General features: G+C 32.8%; 1 protein-coding gene across 1 annotated transcript in view; it reads right to left on the bottom strand.

The window, feature by feature from the left end:
- The window catches only part of LOC142977782 (putative cytochrome P450 49a1), a 33,981-nt gene extending 20,368 nt beyond the window's left edge, over positions 1-13,613 (bottom strand). The window contains exons 1-2 of the mRNA XM_076121872.1: positions 13,355-13,613; positions 4,509-4,687 (exon numbers count right to left, since the gene is read on the bottom strand). Coding sequence (XP_075977987.1) covers positions 4,509-4,687; positions 13,355-13,389 — 214 coding nt within the window. The 5' untranslated portion in view covers positions 13,390-13,613. The remainder of the gene's footprint in view (positions 1-4,508; positions 4,688-13,354) is intronic.
- Positions 13,614-14,598: the final 985 nt, after the last annotated feature.

The raw sequence follows: 14,598 nt of genomic DNA, 5'->3' as shown, positions 1-14,598 counted from the left end.
TTTAATTACGGAAGATATTCCATATTTTGTTGCATTTACGCTACAAGAATAAAATGATCTTTCGTCAGATGGATTGTTAGTTTTACATGGAATGTCAAATGTTCTTTCATAAGCACACTTGTCGGTATTTGACCATATTAGTATGAAAATTGATCTGTAAATATCTGAAGAAGACTCCAGATTGGTATTACGGGTAACTGGCACATCTGCATAGACATTAATTACTATTCCAAAATAGTTGCTTAAAACTGCGATAATAGAACTTCCGTTCGTCATACATTTATGTAACATCAACCGCAGAAGCAATCAAGTAGTGACCTTTAACGCAACGCGATACGCTCTAACGATATCAATGCACTCAGTAGAGCTAGTAGTGGGCTATTAGTGTTCGTTACAGACGCTGCGGTGCTGCGTATTCACTTGATAGCTTTATGTAACTATAAGTGGAGACGTCTTTGTAGGTCGGGAATGTTCTTTCGAGAAGAATCTTGATGAATATAAAAAGAAGAATACGATGAACTTCTTAATCGAACATCATGGGTGTTTGCTGTGTGGTGGTTGGTGGTTTCATAGATTGACTGTGGACGCCATAGGATTAAAAGAAATCTAATAAAATATAATGTACGAAATATTCTATAATGACTACATAATTTACTTTACGAGTGTTTCCCGTTTTGTTGGGGTTTTGGCAAAAAATTTTGCAAATCCAATAAAAAAGGATAGGAAGTATTCTGGAAAAAAATATATTCGTACTGTCGAAGAGCTACGTGAACAAGTAGTTATAATGTGACTTTAAGCTTTGATATAATTAGTATGCACTGAAGATTTAATCTATTTCGGTTTTTTGACATCAACAGTATGATTAGACTCGATTAGATATTATTAATACGGATTATAAAAAGATTAAATTAACGCTTCAGTGCAGATTCTAGGGATCAGACATTGCAAATTAGTCGTGTCATCAAATAGAAAATGTCTAATAAATCTGAGAGAAAATATATTTGTGATTTGAATCGTGATATCACGAAGAATGTGCAGTCATGATCTTTTAATTTACACTAATCGTAATTTAATCCCAGCTTCGAGTGCAGTATTTGATAACTAATTATATTTATGGAATCTTTTTAAATTCTTTATCTAGTTAGTTGTGTGGTTATCTTAGTACTATGGTTTGCTAAGCTGTGTCTATCCGACTGTGCCATGCTATTACCCAATGAGACCATTTGGCATCAAAAAATCTGATGTAGTTTGTTCCATAAGATACAAAGGGTCTCTTGTATCATTTAATGAGACATATCAATGGTATAGGCCCGCTTAGTTTCCAATTAGTTAAGCGTGTGTGATTTAATGTCTTAAGTAGGTAGTAATTTCGTTTTTCTATAGTTTTAAATTAAACTTTCTGATAGGAAACTAGATAAAGCTAGGATACGTTTATACTGTTTAAGGTGGGGTATCGGAAAGGTATGATGTCGTAAACGCGACATAAAACCGGAATCGAACTGGGTCCCAATCTATAAATAGATAAGGCGAAAGTGCACCTAGCCCCGTACTTGATGTATTGATTCAACTTTAATACTGCTTTTACTAAAGTCTAGATTTAAAGCCCTTTACGTAGTTTTATGTAGACATTCATTAGTAGATATTTATTTTATTCGCTTATCTCTTTACTACTTTCGCAGTATAAGTATGGGTGCATGGATGAATATTTGTTAGTTTATTATACCAAAACTTCGAAACAAATTTTGATGAAATTTGGTACACAGCTAATGAAAGCTAGTTTATAACCAGATTTTTTGCAAACGATACAGTTCATCAGGAAATCTTTTCACGCGGACGAATTAGCGGGCACAAGCTGGTAAAATTATATGTCGGTATTGATTTATTCTGCCTTACCATATAAAAATACTATTGTTAAGGAAAATTAAACATATTCCTGATAGGACAAAGTAGATAGTTACTTAATTTAAAATGCATTTATAAACCTCGGTTCCAAACCACAAAGCTATATTAGGTAATGTATTAATCAGGATAGGGACTTGTTTTCCTAACATAATAATGAAAGGAAATATTAAAAAAAAATATTAATTCGAATAATTATTAACAGTAATAATGAAACAATCACATGTATTAAAACAGTACTTTTTTAAAAAACTAAAAAGTAAGAGCTGAGAAGTCCGTAATTTAGAAATAGTTTTTCGATAAAAAGTAAAATTGATCAGAACATGTACAAAAAGGCGTATTTCCAATTAAACCGTTCTTATTTTATATTACCCTATGGAATACCACCCTATCAACTGCATGTACTAAAAATATTTACAAGATTTTCTACACGGTTTTATTCTGTAATGAAATTTAATGAGACTGATTCACGTTAAGAAGCCCCAAGAGTGCTATTTGTTCATTTATTAGCGCTTTCATACGAGAGACCTTACTAGCTTAGAGTTAATTAAGTTGAAGATTTCATTATGACAAGATAATTTGATACTGAATTTTAGATTAATTTGTGGAGAGATTATGTAGGCGAATTTGCTATTTTTACAAATGCTTCAAATGCTTTGATTTAAGATGATATTTTATAAGCCTGTTGTAAAATTTTCTGTTATCTACTTACTTGATTTTTTTTTCTTAAATGTTAGGATAGGTTATGGCTAATATATGTAGAAGAAGCATATTTAGCTGTTGGTATCTGGTCATAGATTCACAACCAAATCTTATTTATTTAAACCTATGATTACATATTGACAAAATAATTTCATAGTAGGTACTCGTAACAGGCAGCCCTATGTGAATGGAACAAAAGAAGTTTGTAGAGATTCTACCAGCCAGCCAGTCTCTGCCTACCCCTATGAAGGCATGATTTTGTGTATGTATGTTTTTTCGATTTAGAAATTTCCGAATACTTTTATTCACTTGACATGTTTAATCAAATAACTCTAATTCGATTCTATTCGTCTCGCCATTATAACGGAAGTCTAGCTGCATAATGTGCGTGGGCGCCAGTCTCCGTAAAAGGATACACCTCCAAGCCGGCTTCGTGCACGATCGGGATTCTTCGGGAGCCTTCGTGTGCATAACCGGTAGTCAGAGCCGTTCTATTTATAGACGATCCAGGTTTTAATGGCTAATTTGCAGTAAGGCCCGTAGTAAATTGAAGGCCAGGAATTTAGTATCGCTATTATTAGCTATAGAAGTATACACTCCGCGGCTGGGATCATAGTATACTTGAATTTCTTTACATTTCTGCATCGAATCTGATTTTTACCCATCTAACGTCCCCAGCTCGCACTTGACCAGCGTGGTGGACTCCAGGCCTAACACTTCCTTCGTTTGGGAGGAGACACTTACCCAGCAGTGGGACAGTAAGGGGTTAAAAATAATTGCGTAGTACTCTACCAACCCAATGCCAAAATTATTTGGCACTTAACCTTACAAATCGGTTGATTAATATAATTAATCAGTCAAGCCTATCTTTTTTTGAATTTCTTTACATTTCTGCATCGAATCTGATTTTTACCCATCTAACGTCCCCAGCTCGCACTTGACCAGCGTGGTGGACTCCAGGCCTAACACTTCCTTCGTTTGGGAGGAGACACTTACCCAGCAGTGGGACAGTAAGGGGTTAAAAATAATTGCGTAGTACTCTACCAACCCAATGCCAAAATTATTTGGCACTTAACCTTACAAATCGGTTGATTAATATAATTAATCAGTCAAGCCTATCTTTCTATTAAAATTTAAAGCAGTCAGAAATAAGTTATCAGTTATTCGGTAATAAAAAGTCTATAGCTTTACTGCAATCAAAGGAAATTAAAGAGTGTTCTCAAGCATGTCCAAGACTGCCTGCCAATTATAGTGTATGTTACTGCTTATTTTCTACTAGCCAGTTATAATTTATTATGCACCTTTATATTCATGAATATGTTAACATGAAAACACGATAATCAGCGTCTTACATCATTTTGTATACATAAATAATGTACTGTGTGAAAAGAGACGTTCTTTTACGATTTCCATATTGTAAGGGGTATTACGGCATTTGCAGGTCCATCGCGGCGGAGCTTGGCATAGGACAGACAGGTTTGGAAGGAAGGAGGTACTAGCTACTAAAAAAGGGGTAAAATTAATTTCGATAAAAGATTTTTGAAGTCAATTAAGTAAAGTATAACAATTGACACTATGTTATAGCACCAAACGACATGGCCAATAGTAAAGGCATAAAATCTCCTGAACTTAGTATCTAACTTAAGAAGAACCCAAAGCGCGATTTTCTACAGTCGGTTATAGAACATCGAGAGTTTGTCATTTAAAATGTGCAAGAAGAATAGTTTCTACTGCGCCCGTCAGAGGCTCCGACCAGAATTTTATGCCAAGTCGGTAACCAGCCGGTCGTAGAAGATAGTATCGTAGTAATTTGTACCTACATTTTTACTTTTCGCGAAAATTATCATAGCTACTATTTTTCTGTATTAGACATACGTATCAACAATTCTATAGTAATGTTTACATACCGATTCTCGGCAGTACATGAGCGGAGTGCCTCAACATAGGCAATGCGATGGGACCCGGTATCTCATTGAAGGGTCTCACGCTGGTCGCCAGAGCTGGTGCAGCAGCATTCCTCCTTTGTGGTGACGTCGACGTCTGCTGCGATGAGGAGCCGGTGATGTGGCGGCGAGGACGGTGGAAACTGTTGAAGAAAGAACTTTGTTTAGTTACAAATTTAGATTTTTTATTTGTAGGCTGTGAAGGACTTTCAAGTGAGTTTAAAAATTAAGGTAACTGGTGATACTAGATTTTAACGCATTGGACTCAATTTAGTTTGATGTTAGTGTTATGTAGGTAGCTTGTATTCTTTTAATTGGAAAATCGTGAACATTGTTTACATGTCCTTTGGTATTGTCGTCCACCGTAGAAGTTCATGGCGTTATCTCGTCCACTTAATTTGATTGGAATTCTATAAATATTTATAAGAATTGCCCGATCTCTATGTACCTACTGATATTTGATAATTCTTAACGAAACTAATCTGAATGATGAGTAGTAACTAACTTACATAAAATAACTTAAACGAGCGTAACTTTTGTATTGCGGAAAGCGTAAAAATATATCCATACCAAAATATATTTTCAAGCATTTGATTAGATTCACAAAGTTTCCTCATTCCATGACACTTTGAACAACAAGTAGGCATCCTATTTCTCAAATTAGTTCAGCCTGAATTATAATACCGTGGAAAGTTCTCGAAGAAAGTAACTCTATATAATTTAGCTTAGCTCGAGTTACAAACACGAACAAGTTAGATCAAGTTTGTGAACACGCTAATAGTATAATTTATGATATACGAATAATCTAGTTGAATAACTTTGTAATTTATATTGACTTATTTTCAGTATGATGTGGTTTTCTTGAACTTGTATAAAGTTTAGGTGGTTCCTAGCAATACCTAGCATAAATAAATATCATTGGACAACTCAAACACGGTCATTTGATTTCAAACTAAGCAGAGCTTGTACTATGGTAGTCAAATAACTGATAAACATACTTATATACTTCTAAATACATACTTTATAGATAAATTTACAACCAGGTTCAGAACAAATTCTCGTGCTCATCACACAAAGATTTGTTCCGGCTCGGCGTCCGGCGAGTCGACCACTTTTAACACTGCGCCAAACGTGCAGTTAAACATTTTATATACTTTATGAATTTTAGTTTGGTTATTGTCAAGGCTGTTATATCCAAAGGTATGTGAAATACGTTCAGTATAAATTTACCTGAATAAAAAAGTACCAATACGTCAATTTCTTTTTATGATATAAATTCAGGCAGATCGTAATTATCTGTACTTTATGTAACGCTTGAAAGAAGTACTCATACAAAAAGTTATTTATGAATGTTCAAAGAAATTGGATTTGATGTTAAGTATAGATATTGTGTTTAATAACCGTAGAATTAACGACTAAAATCACAAAAACAAGAAGTCAACAAAAAACATGAAATATTGTTTTGTCTATGCATTTGCTTGCAATAAACATAGGTACATTTATAGGTACATGATGCTTATATAAGGACTAGCTGACCCGCGCAACTTCGCTTGCGGCACATAAGAGAAATTGGGTTATAATTTTCCCCGTTTTTGTAACATTTTTCATTGCTACTCCGCTCCTGATGGCCGTAAAGTGATGATATATAGCCTATAGCCTTCCTCGATAAATGGGCTATCTAACATTGAAAGAATTTTTCAAATCGGACTAGTAGTTACTGAGATTAGCGCGTTCAAACAAACAAACAAACAAAAAAACAATCAAACAAACAAACTCTTCAGCTTTATAATATTAGTATAGATGAGTGAATATTTTTTAAAACCTTCTTAAGCTATCTTAATTTTATTTTTTATGTTAACTATATTCGGTCATAATTAAAATAATAACATTTTATAATTTCTATAAGTCATCAAAAATTAAGACAAGTAATTACATGTTATAAAACGTATATTAAATTAGGCCGGTGTTTTTGTCACCATTCCCAAAATACAATGTACACTCATTACATTAAAGTGCGGAGTATATTTCGAGCTAAATATAAACTTTAAATGCACTTTATGGTAGGTACAGTTAGTCGACTTTTTGTTGTATAATACAGGCATTGCACCCACAGGAACTAAATGAAAGAAAGTTAGGTGATGTTTAAGCTTGTGTTGAGTCAAAGTAATCGCTAATTTTTGGCAGACTGACTTTGCTTATCAAGAATGAAGATAACAAACGAGTTATATTATTTTAACTTCTATCATTACGTCTGTGTCGACTTTAAAGAAGTACTTTATAATTAAAGTAAGAAAAATGCTTGCTGTTACATACAGTTACATACGTTACACGAATACCAAATTAGCTCGAAAATGCATTGTAATGAAACGCGTTATGAGCATCTACATATACTAATATTATAAAGCTGAAGAGTTTGTTTGTTTGTTTGTTTGAACGTGCTAATTTCAGAAACTACTAGTCCGATTTGAAATATTCTTTCACTGTTAGATAGTCCATCTATCGAGGAAGGTTATAGGCTATATATCATCACGCTACGACCAGTAGGAGCAGAGTACCAGTAAAAAATGTTACAAAAGCGGGGAAAAATGTTACCCATTCTCTCTTATGTGACGCAAGCGAAGTTGCGCGGGTCGGCAAGTACAGCATAATATAAGAATTGATTAAATTTTCTTGTTAGTTACTACAAAAGTATTGAAAGTAATAAGACTGTTTTCTACTTGATTATCGCCTCATGACACTTCTAGGATTTTTTAATAAGAAAGGATTCATAAATAAAAAAAAATGTAACCCACTGATGATCCACTGCTGGCCAAGGGTCTCTTCCCAAAGAGAGTTGGGGACTTAGAATAACTTCAAGAACTGTTTTAAACAATTCTCAGGCATGCAAGGTTGCATCACGATGTTTTCTGGGATTAAATATGATCAAATTCTTTGTCTGAAGCACAAAGCCTTGAAGTCATATTAACTAGTTACGTAGGCAGTTGAAAAAAAATCGCGTGTGATTATCAATTCCTTATTGATTTGCGACTAGTAACTTTTGTTATTAATAAACCGGTTTAATTTTATGCGTGTTATATTTTACTAACCAAAAGATATACCTTATTGGGTATATTTTAAGGTTGCTTTTGTTTTGATGAGGCTTAAGTCTCTTTGTGTCTGAGTGTGCATTGTCGAAGAATGCGGTTAGGGTGACTGCGAACTCGATACGCACTTACATCAAGTTCAAGGGCTAAGTAATTATGGTCGCAATAAAGACGAAATGCAATATGCTACTGATGTTTTGTACTGTTAGTTGAAGTACTACGTATTTAAGGGATCGTAGTAATACTGTCTTATCAATTTTAAGTCTTTTCTTAAATTTATATTATTATACAGTATACACTTAATCTATTGATATTTAAGAGAAAGTTAAAAATAATTTGTAGGGATTAACTTTAATATCACATAAATTTTTCAATGATTTCAATAGGAGAAGATGCCGTAGTAATTAGTATAAAGTTCTTCTTAATTTGATCCAAGATGTCATTGCACCCAATGGCAACCACACAGACATTTAACGAAGTATTTTTGGCAGTTGAGCACTTTCGGCCTCTGTTAGTTACAGTATTGAATTATTAAATACTTATTTGGTTAAGCATTTTAAAAGCACGTACATCTATCTAAGTAGGAAATCTCGTTTGTTTGGTTTTATAGACCGTGATTGAAAATATACAAAGATTAACTATATAAATAACGAATTTTAGCACTACAGTAATAATTAAATTAACAGCGGTACGAAAATAACTAGCGATAACTTACATAAGCGTTTAAAATTCGCATGATCATTTGAATATATTTTGTATAATTCAAATTTTATATCTTCCGTATGACTATAAATTTTGTAATGTTGGATTTGCGATTAAAAATGGTTTGAGTAGTAAAGTTATGATGCGGTGAGTTCTTTGTTTAAGAATAATGTTCTTTGTTGATCAAATAAAACTTAGGTTTCAGGCATAAGGCATACATAGTTAAAATATTTTTTTATCATAACTCTAGTATGTAACGTGCGAATCTTTAAACACATTTTTTTTTTTAATATTGTAGTCAATTTTATTGCATCAGCGAAAATGATTCTTAGCATGTTTTTCGTTAGATGATTCTTAGACTGCTAAAAATACTTTAATATCGACATCTTTTATGACTTATCCGCCATATTTCTCAGGCGTAAAATCAAGTCTATTTTTGAACGCATCCATGTTTTCTCTCTATTGGATTCCTTAATAAAAATCATTTATTGATTCATTATATGGTTATTGGTCATCTGATCAACCAAGTGTCAAAGTTTTTACCCGAAGGCCTTTGCCATGGCCTAACTGTTTCTTTGGTTGACTAGAACCGGGATCGAAATTTAACGAGTCCAAATGCATGGATGGATGGCCATCAATGGAATGTCCGCGCTAGGATTGCTCATTGCTGAACCCATTGATCGTTTACCGACAGATGAGCGCAACTAGTAGTGACCGCAAAATATGAGCGAAACTTGTTATCATCATTTCAACAAAGGCATTTTTCACGGCTTAACAACTGCTACTTTAGTTGACAACAACTTTGACCGAAATTTTACGAACCTAAATAGTACTAGATGGGGATCCATCTATGGAATGTCCGTGCACTCCGCGCTAAAGTTGGGCATTGTTCAACCCACTGATCGTTTACCGAGAGATTAGCACAACTAGCAGTGACCGCAAAATATTAGCGAAACTTGTCATCATTTCAATAACATTTTTATATCATTAGGTAGGTAAACAATAGTGTTTATTATTTAGAAAGCAAACGAATCGTCTTAATTATGAGTGAAAGTAAACTAGTTGCGAATACCGGCTTCAATTACCGTTGTTATAAATTAGCTGAGCACGATAGCGTGTTTGTCCATATAGATCTTGTTCTAAGAATATAATCTTTTTTCGTACAGTTTTAATCAGTGTAGATAATTACTAAATGTAGTATACAATTATGTATGTAATAATCTATCTTTAGAATTGGTTTTATATCACGGTTCCACCCGAAGGCATAGACATGAATGTATAAAATATACGTATGCTTCGCCATTTGCAATAATGGTCGCATTCCAGCGGGTAGGTTAATCATGATTTTATGCACATTTTATTAAAGAAATAAAATTCGCTGAACTGTGCAAGACAAAAAATAAATTGACTTAATTTTACAATTGCCGTTAACTATTAATCAATGTTTATATCGTTCTTTAAGAGGACAACACGTGATATTATTTATGTAATTGGCAAGACTAGGCTTATGTGAACAGCATACAAAATAAGTAGAACAAAAAGTTAGAGTTTTAGATTAGGCAGTGATCGGCAACAATAGAAGTAAAGACCTTAGGCCTACGTGACACCCCATATATTATGGGACATATTGGCAACTAGGTACGTGTTGTAACCATTAACCTCCAGAATTAATACGGCTTAGCCATGGTTTCAAAACTTCTGAATCTGGTTGGTCTATCAGACCTTACTATTTTATCTACAAAGTATGTTATCTGCAACTTAGTGTTATGAAAATTGACGGAATTGGCGCAACATTTAAAGTTGAAAATTGGGCTATAAGCTTCAATCGTAGCATGTACAAGTTATTCTTCTCTTTTCGAAATGTGTGTTAAATATACTTTTAAATATTTCCATACTATTCCATTATAATAGGTACTCGGCTTTTTCTTAAAAAAGACAAAAGATTTTTCTTATATCACTAGAAACATGTACGTCGACATGTAGTTGTAACCTTTAATAGAATGTACATATGTATGTCACTCGTACAGAATGATTGGACTTTGGACTCGTCAGCGCCTACGCAGCCAGACGAGCGAAGTCAGCCGGAAGGACTAGTTAAGCAAATAATAAATCACTGTGTATTGTGATTGTTATTGCAGTGTAGAAATTGTTACGATACAACTATCACTTTGCTAACAATATTTTGTTTGAGCAAAGATATGTATTTTGTTTCGAAAAGTACTTATTCAAAGCCTTTATTAAAGTTTACTATTCGTCTTAGTTTTTATTGGTTTGGTTCTATATCTCCAATATTAACAAAGAATACGGTAGTTTTCTAACGTGAAATAATTAGTTTTCAGAATCAGTAGTTACAGATGTTTTTCCTTACACTCTCAGGTATTTATATAAGTACGTATTATATGCGTAGAATTGTAATTTCTTAGCCAAGTAAAATGATGAAACGTCTTTTATACGAAATATTGACATTGCCAGTAACCTAGGTCACTGTAATACCTGAAATTCGATTATTCGTGACGTCACGTCTCGTGTAACATTATGAATATTGATGAGTACTCAGTATGCGTTGAATTACTTTGTAAAGCAAACAGTTTAGGGATAATAAAGTTTAGAACTAGATACTGGCCTTAAATTTATGAGGTGTTTATGTTTACAAATAATAAATTGGAAGTAAGTCTAACTTCGCTTTGCGAGAGCTTTAAATTTACGTACCAAGACAGTCTTCAGAGTTAAACCAAAACAAAAACAGTCTCGTGTAGATGATTCAAATATCGATATGCAGTGGGTGTTGAACCTCCAAAAATGACACAATATGTTTTGTTTTGAATACACACTTGGTCCGAATCATAGAAAACAGAAGGAATAATAGTTTTTGAGGCACTATATAGCGGTAGTTTGTCTATTCAAACTGTCATGTTTTTAAGAGCTAAAACACTATTGAATAGATAAACTACCGCTCAATGTACCTCAGAAACCGGGGGTTGAATCACTAAACTAACGACAAAATTATCACACGAGATCCGTTTACTACATGAACAGCAAACTAACAAAATACGACATACAGCTAAAAATAATAACAAATTATTCAAACATCTTTTTTAAAGGCGCCTATTCCATTATAGGAATCTATATACATAAGAGGCTAAGAGCGTGCTAAAAGGTTCAAAATAGTAAAAAAATAGGTTTAGTACCAATAAAATATTTTTATATCCTAAAAGTAGGTAAGTAATTAGCTATTTAAGGCTATAACTAGTTAGTTTTATAACGTTCCTTTGCGAATGTGTTGTGAAACTTTGAATTATTCAAGCACTGACCCAGTTCACACCATGGTTCACATATCTTTTTAATATTTGCACATTATTACTATGTTTCGGGCACACGGTGAACACTCGTCTTGTGCGTGATGTAGAGATACGTCAGACTAGCGGAACGGTAGTTTTAAAAAGATAGCTAACAGCCTAGCATATTAGCTAGTAATTTGCTTAGATTGAAGGCCAATGCGAATAATTTATTTTGAGGCGGTGACTTTCGCCAATTTGGAATATTTAACTTTAAGGTGCCAGGATTATTAATAGAAAATGTGGCGTGTTTTTTTTTATCAATTTTATGCAAATTAATTAATTTACAATTAAGACTTCAAGTTTTGATAAAGAAATTAATGTTGACCGTTATAATTACTGGCGGACTATATTTTCCATTGTCCCATTTTGGATTTAAAGGAAAAAAATGTCTCATATTTAATTGTGTAATCTAACATCCCGCCAAATGTTTTAAATTGTTGCAGCTGTTATGCAAAAGCGCAAAACACAAACAGATTACCTTTTATCTTCATAATTTATTAAGGATGCAAGGATTACTAAGGATGATGAGCATAAAATTATAAGATACTGCGCAATTCTCTCACGAAACGCGAAAACAAAATTTATAGCATTTTTATTACTCTATCATGTGACTAGACATACCTACATGTTTAATAAAAAAGAAAAACTAAAAACTTATTATGATTATTTATTATTTATTTATTTATTATTATTAAAACAGTGTTTCTTACATGAAACTTATACTTATGGTCCACAAAACTGTTTGAACAGTTTTGTGGACTGGCAACTTGAAAAGCCAGTTTGGTATCAACAAAGCTATTTTTAGCGTGTTTACATCGTGACCAAAATGTCAACAAAAAGACTGGGTGTCCGGGCCGATAAGTTTACTGTTTAAAATGTTTACATTTGATATTAGCTGTTGTGTTTATCTTTGCAATTATAATGTGGGATGATTGCCGAAAATGATTTGCTAAGTATGTTTAATGTAGTTGTATGAAATGTGGTTTTTAATGTGGGTAGTTTGTTATGTAGGTAGGTTTACTTATTTTGAAAGCGAAAGTATTAAGGTATTTTGTATGCTAATTAGTTATACAAATAAATAAATACCAAAGTTGATGTCGATAAAGATGGTTTAAACTTCGAAACAACAAAGATCGATCTTTCAAATACCGTATATTTTCATTAAAAAAGTTAGACTCAAATGTTATTGCAACTTTCTAAGTTAGTTAAGGCAGGTAGGTGATAATAAAATAATTATTTTTTACGACAATCGTCAACACATTTATCTGATGCCAAATTGCCAAGTAAATTCCGATGTTATTTTCATTTATCTACTAATATTCAACAAGTACCTAGAAATGACAGTTCAAAGAACTACCGTGTTAAATGTTTTGATTATATTCTGGCCTGAATACGTTTTAACGGTTATGATGTCATTTAAAAAGTAAGTAAATTGTAGACGATCGAGATCCTAGTTTTAAAACCCATAACATAAGAAATGTAGAAAGTTTTGTTTAAATAAGAACGAATCTGACAGTCAGTAACTAGTTTTTAAGTTATTAATATATTTTTTATGAAATAAATCCACTTAGATAGTAACTAAGTTGCACAAATTCTTAGCAACTAAGTAAACAACAATTAAGAAAATTAAAAAAAAAACAAATCAAAACGAACAAAAGTAAATAAAAAATAAAAGAAAAATACTCACAGCGATTGCCGAATCAAAAGAGTTGATTTAGACATCTTGAAATTAAACACTTTTCACCAGTACTCACTTAAAATAACAAAAAAAACGGAACAAAAATTGTCGAAAAACAATCACTTTCTCACAACCGCGCGCATTTTGTGTTGACACAGACAACGAATAAAAAAAAAAGTTAATTTCTTAATTTGTCGAAGGACAGTGTTACCGTTCAGCCGGGCTAGTCGATAATGCATACAGAGATTGTACTCCCGCCGTCTATACGGTACTGGTTTCGCTAGTGATGTGAATTTATATCGACTGTGTTTATACTTTTGTGCTGCTAATTTTAAACCTATAATAAAATGTTTGTGTTTTATTTTGCACTCAGTTGTGTTTAGTTTCTATTATGTTTTTTGGGTGCGGTTTTAAATATAGAGAGGTAATTTGAAGGAGATTGGAATAAAAATCAAAGTTTTATTTATTTCTGTGCTCACTAAAGGATAATTTGACTAAAGATGTTGAGTTTAATTTTAAAAAATGGCAAGGCATGTTTACCTGAATATGAATATTAAAAATGTAAATGTATCAGAATCATGACCTAATTAGTTCAATAACAGAATTTATATGAATGATTAAGGGGCAAAGTCACGCGATATCTTGTATCTAGCGTGATGCCCATTTGATCGTATTTTGCTCTGAATGTGATAAGCCGTTTGCAGTTTCTTATCTACAGTGACATTTAAATGTCTAGTCTTGGATCATTGGCAGACCAAAACAAGGTATTATTTGAGTTCATTGTTCCCGTTTTAAATCGTTACTTCCTTTATTGTAGTAGATATTGTTTATCAGTACAAATCGGAGATTAAAAATAGGAATTTGTTGTTCTTTGAGTCTAGCCGTCACGTGTTGCCATTTGAAATTTAAAGGTCATGAGTGTGTGAGTCATGAATGCAGACAAGGAAAATAATTTGGTGTATTTTTTTCATTTTATTGTAATCTAAACTTATAATACAGCATAAATGGATAGTAAGAAGAAATATAGGTATTTTTTTGCAAATTTATATGCGAGTAAAGATATACTGGGATAAAAAAAATCTATACTGCAGATGGATGAGATGGGGAAAGATTAATAAAAGATGTTTTAAGATTGTAAATCCAGTATGAATGTGTAACAAACATACATAGTTAAGATAAAATAATAATGACACATTTACGAGCAAAATCCAGTTCCACAATAATTAATTGACCTTAGCAAGTATTACAATATT

Source organism: Anticarsia gemmatalis, chromosome 13, assembly GCF_050436995.1.
Source record: "Anticarsia gemmatalis isolate Benzon Research Colony breed Stoneville strain chromosome 13, ilAntGemm2 primary, whole genome shotgun sequence".
Taxonomy (NCBI): domain Eukaryota; kingdom Metazoa; phylum Arthropoda; class Insecta; order Lepidoptera; family Erebidae; genus Anticarsia; species Anticarsia gemmatalis.
This window is presented reverse-complemented; position numbering and strand designations above follow the sequence as displayed.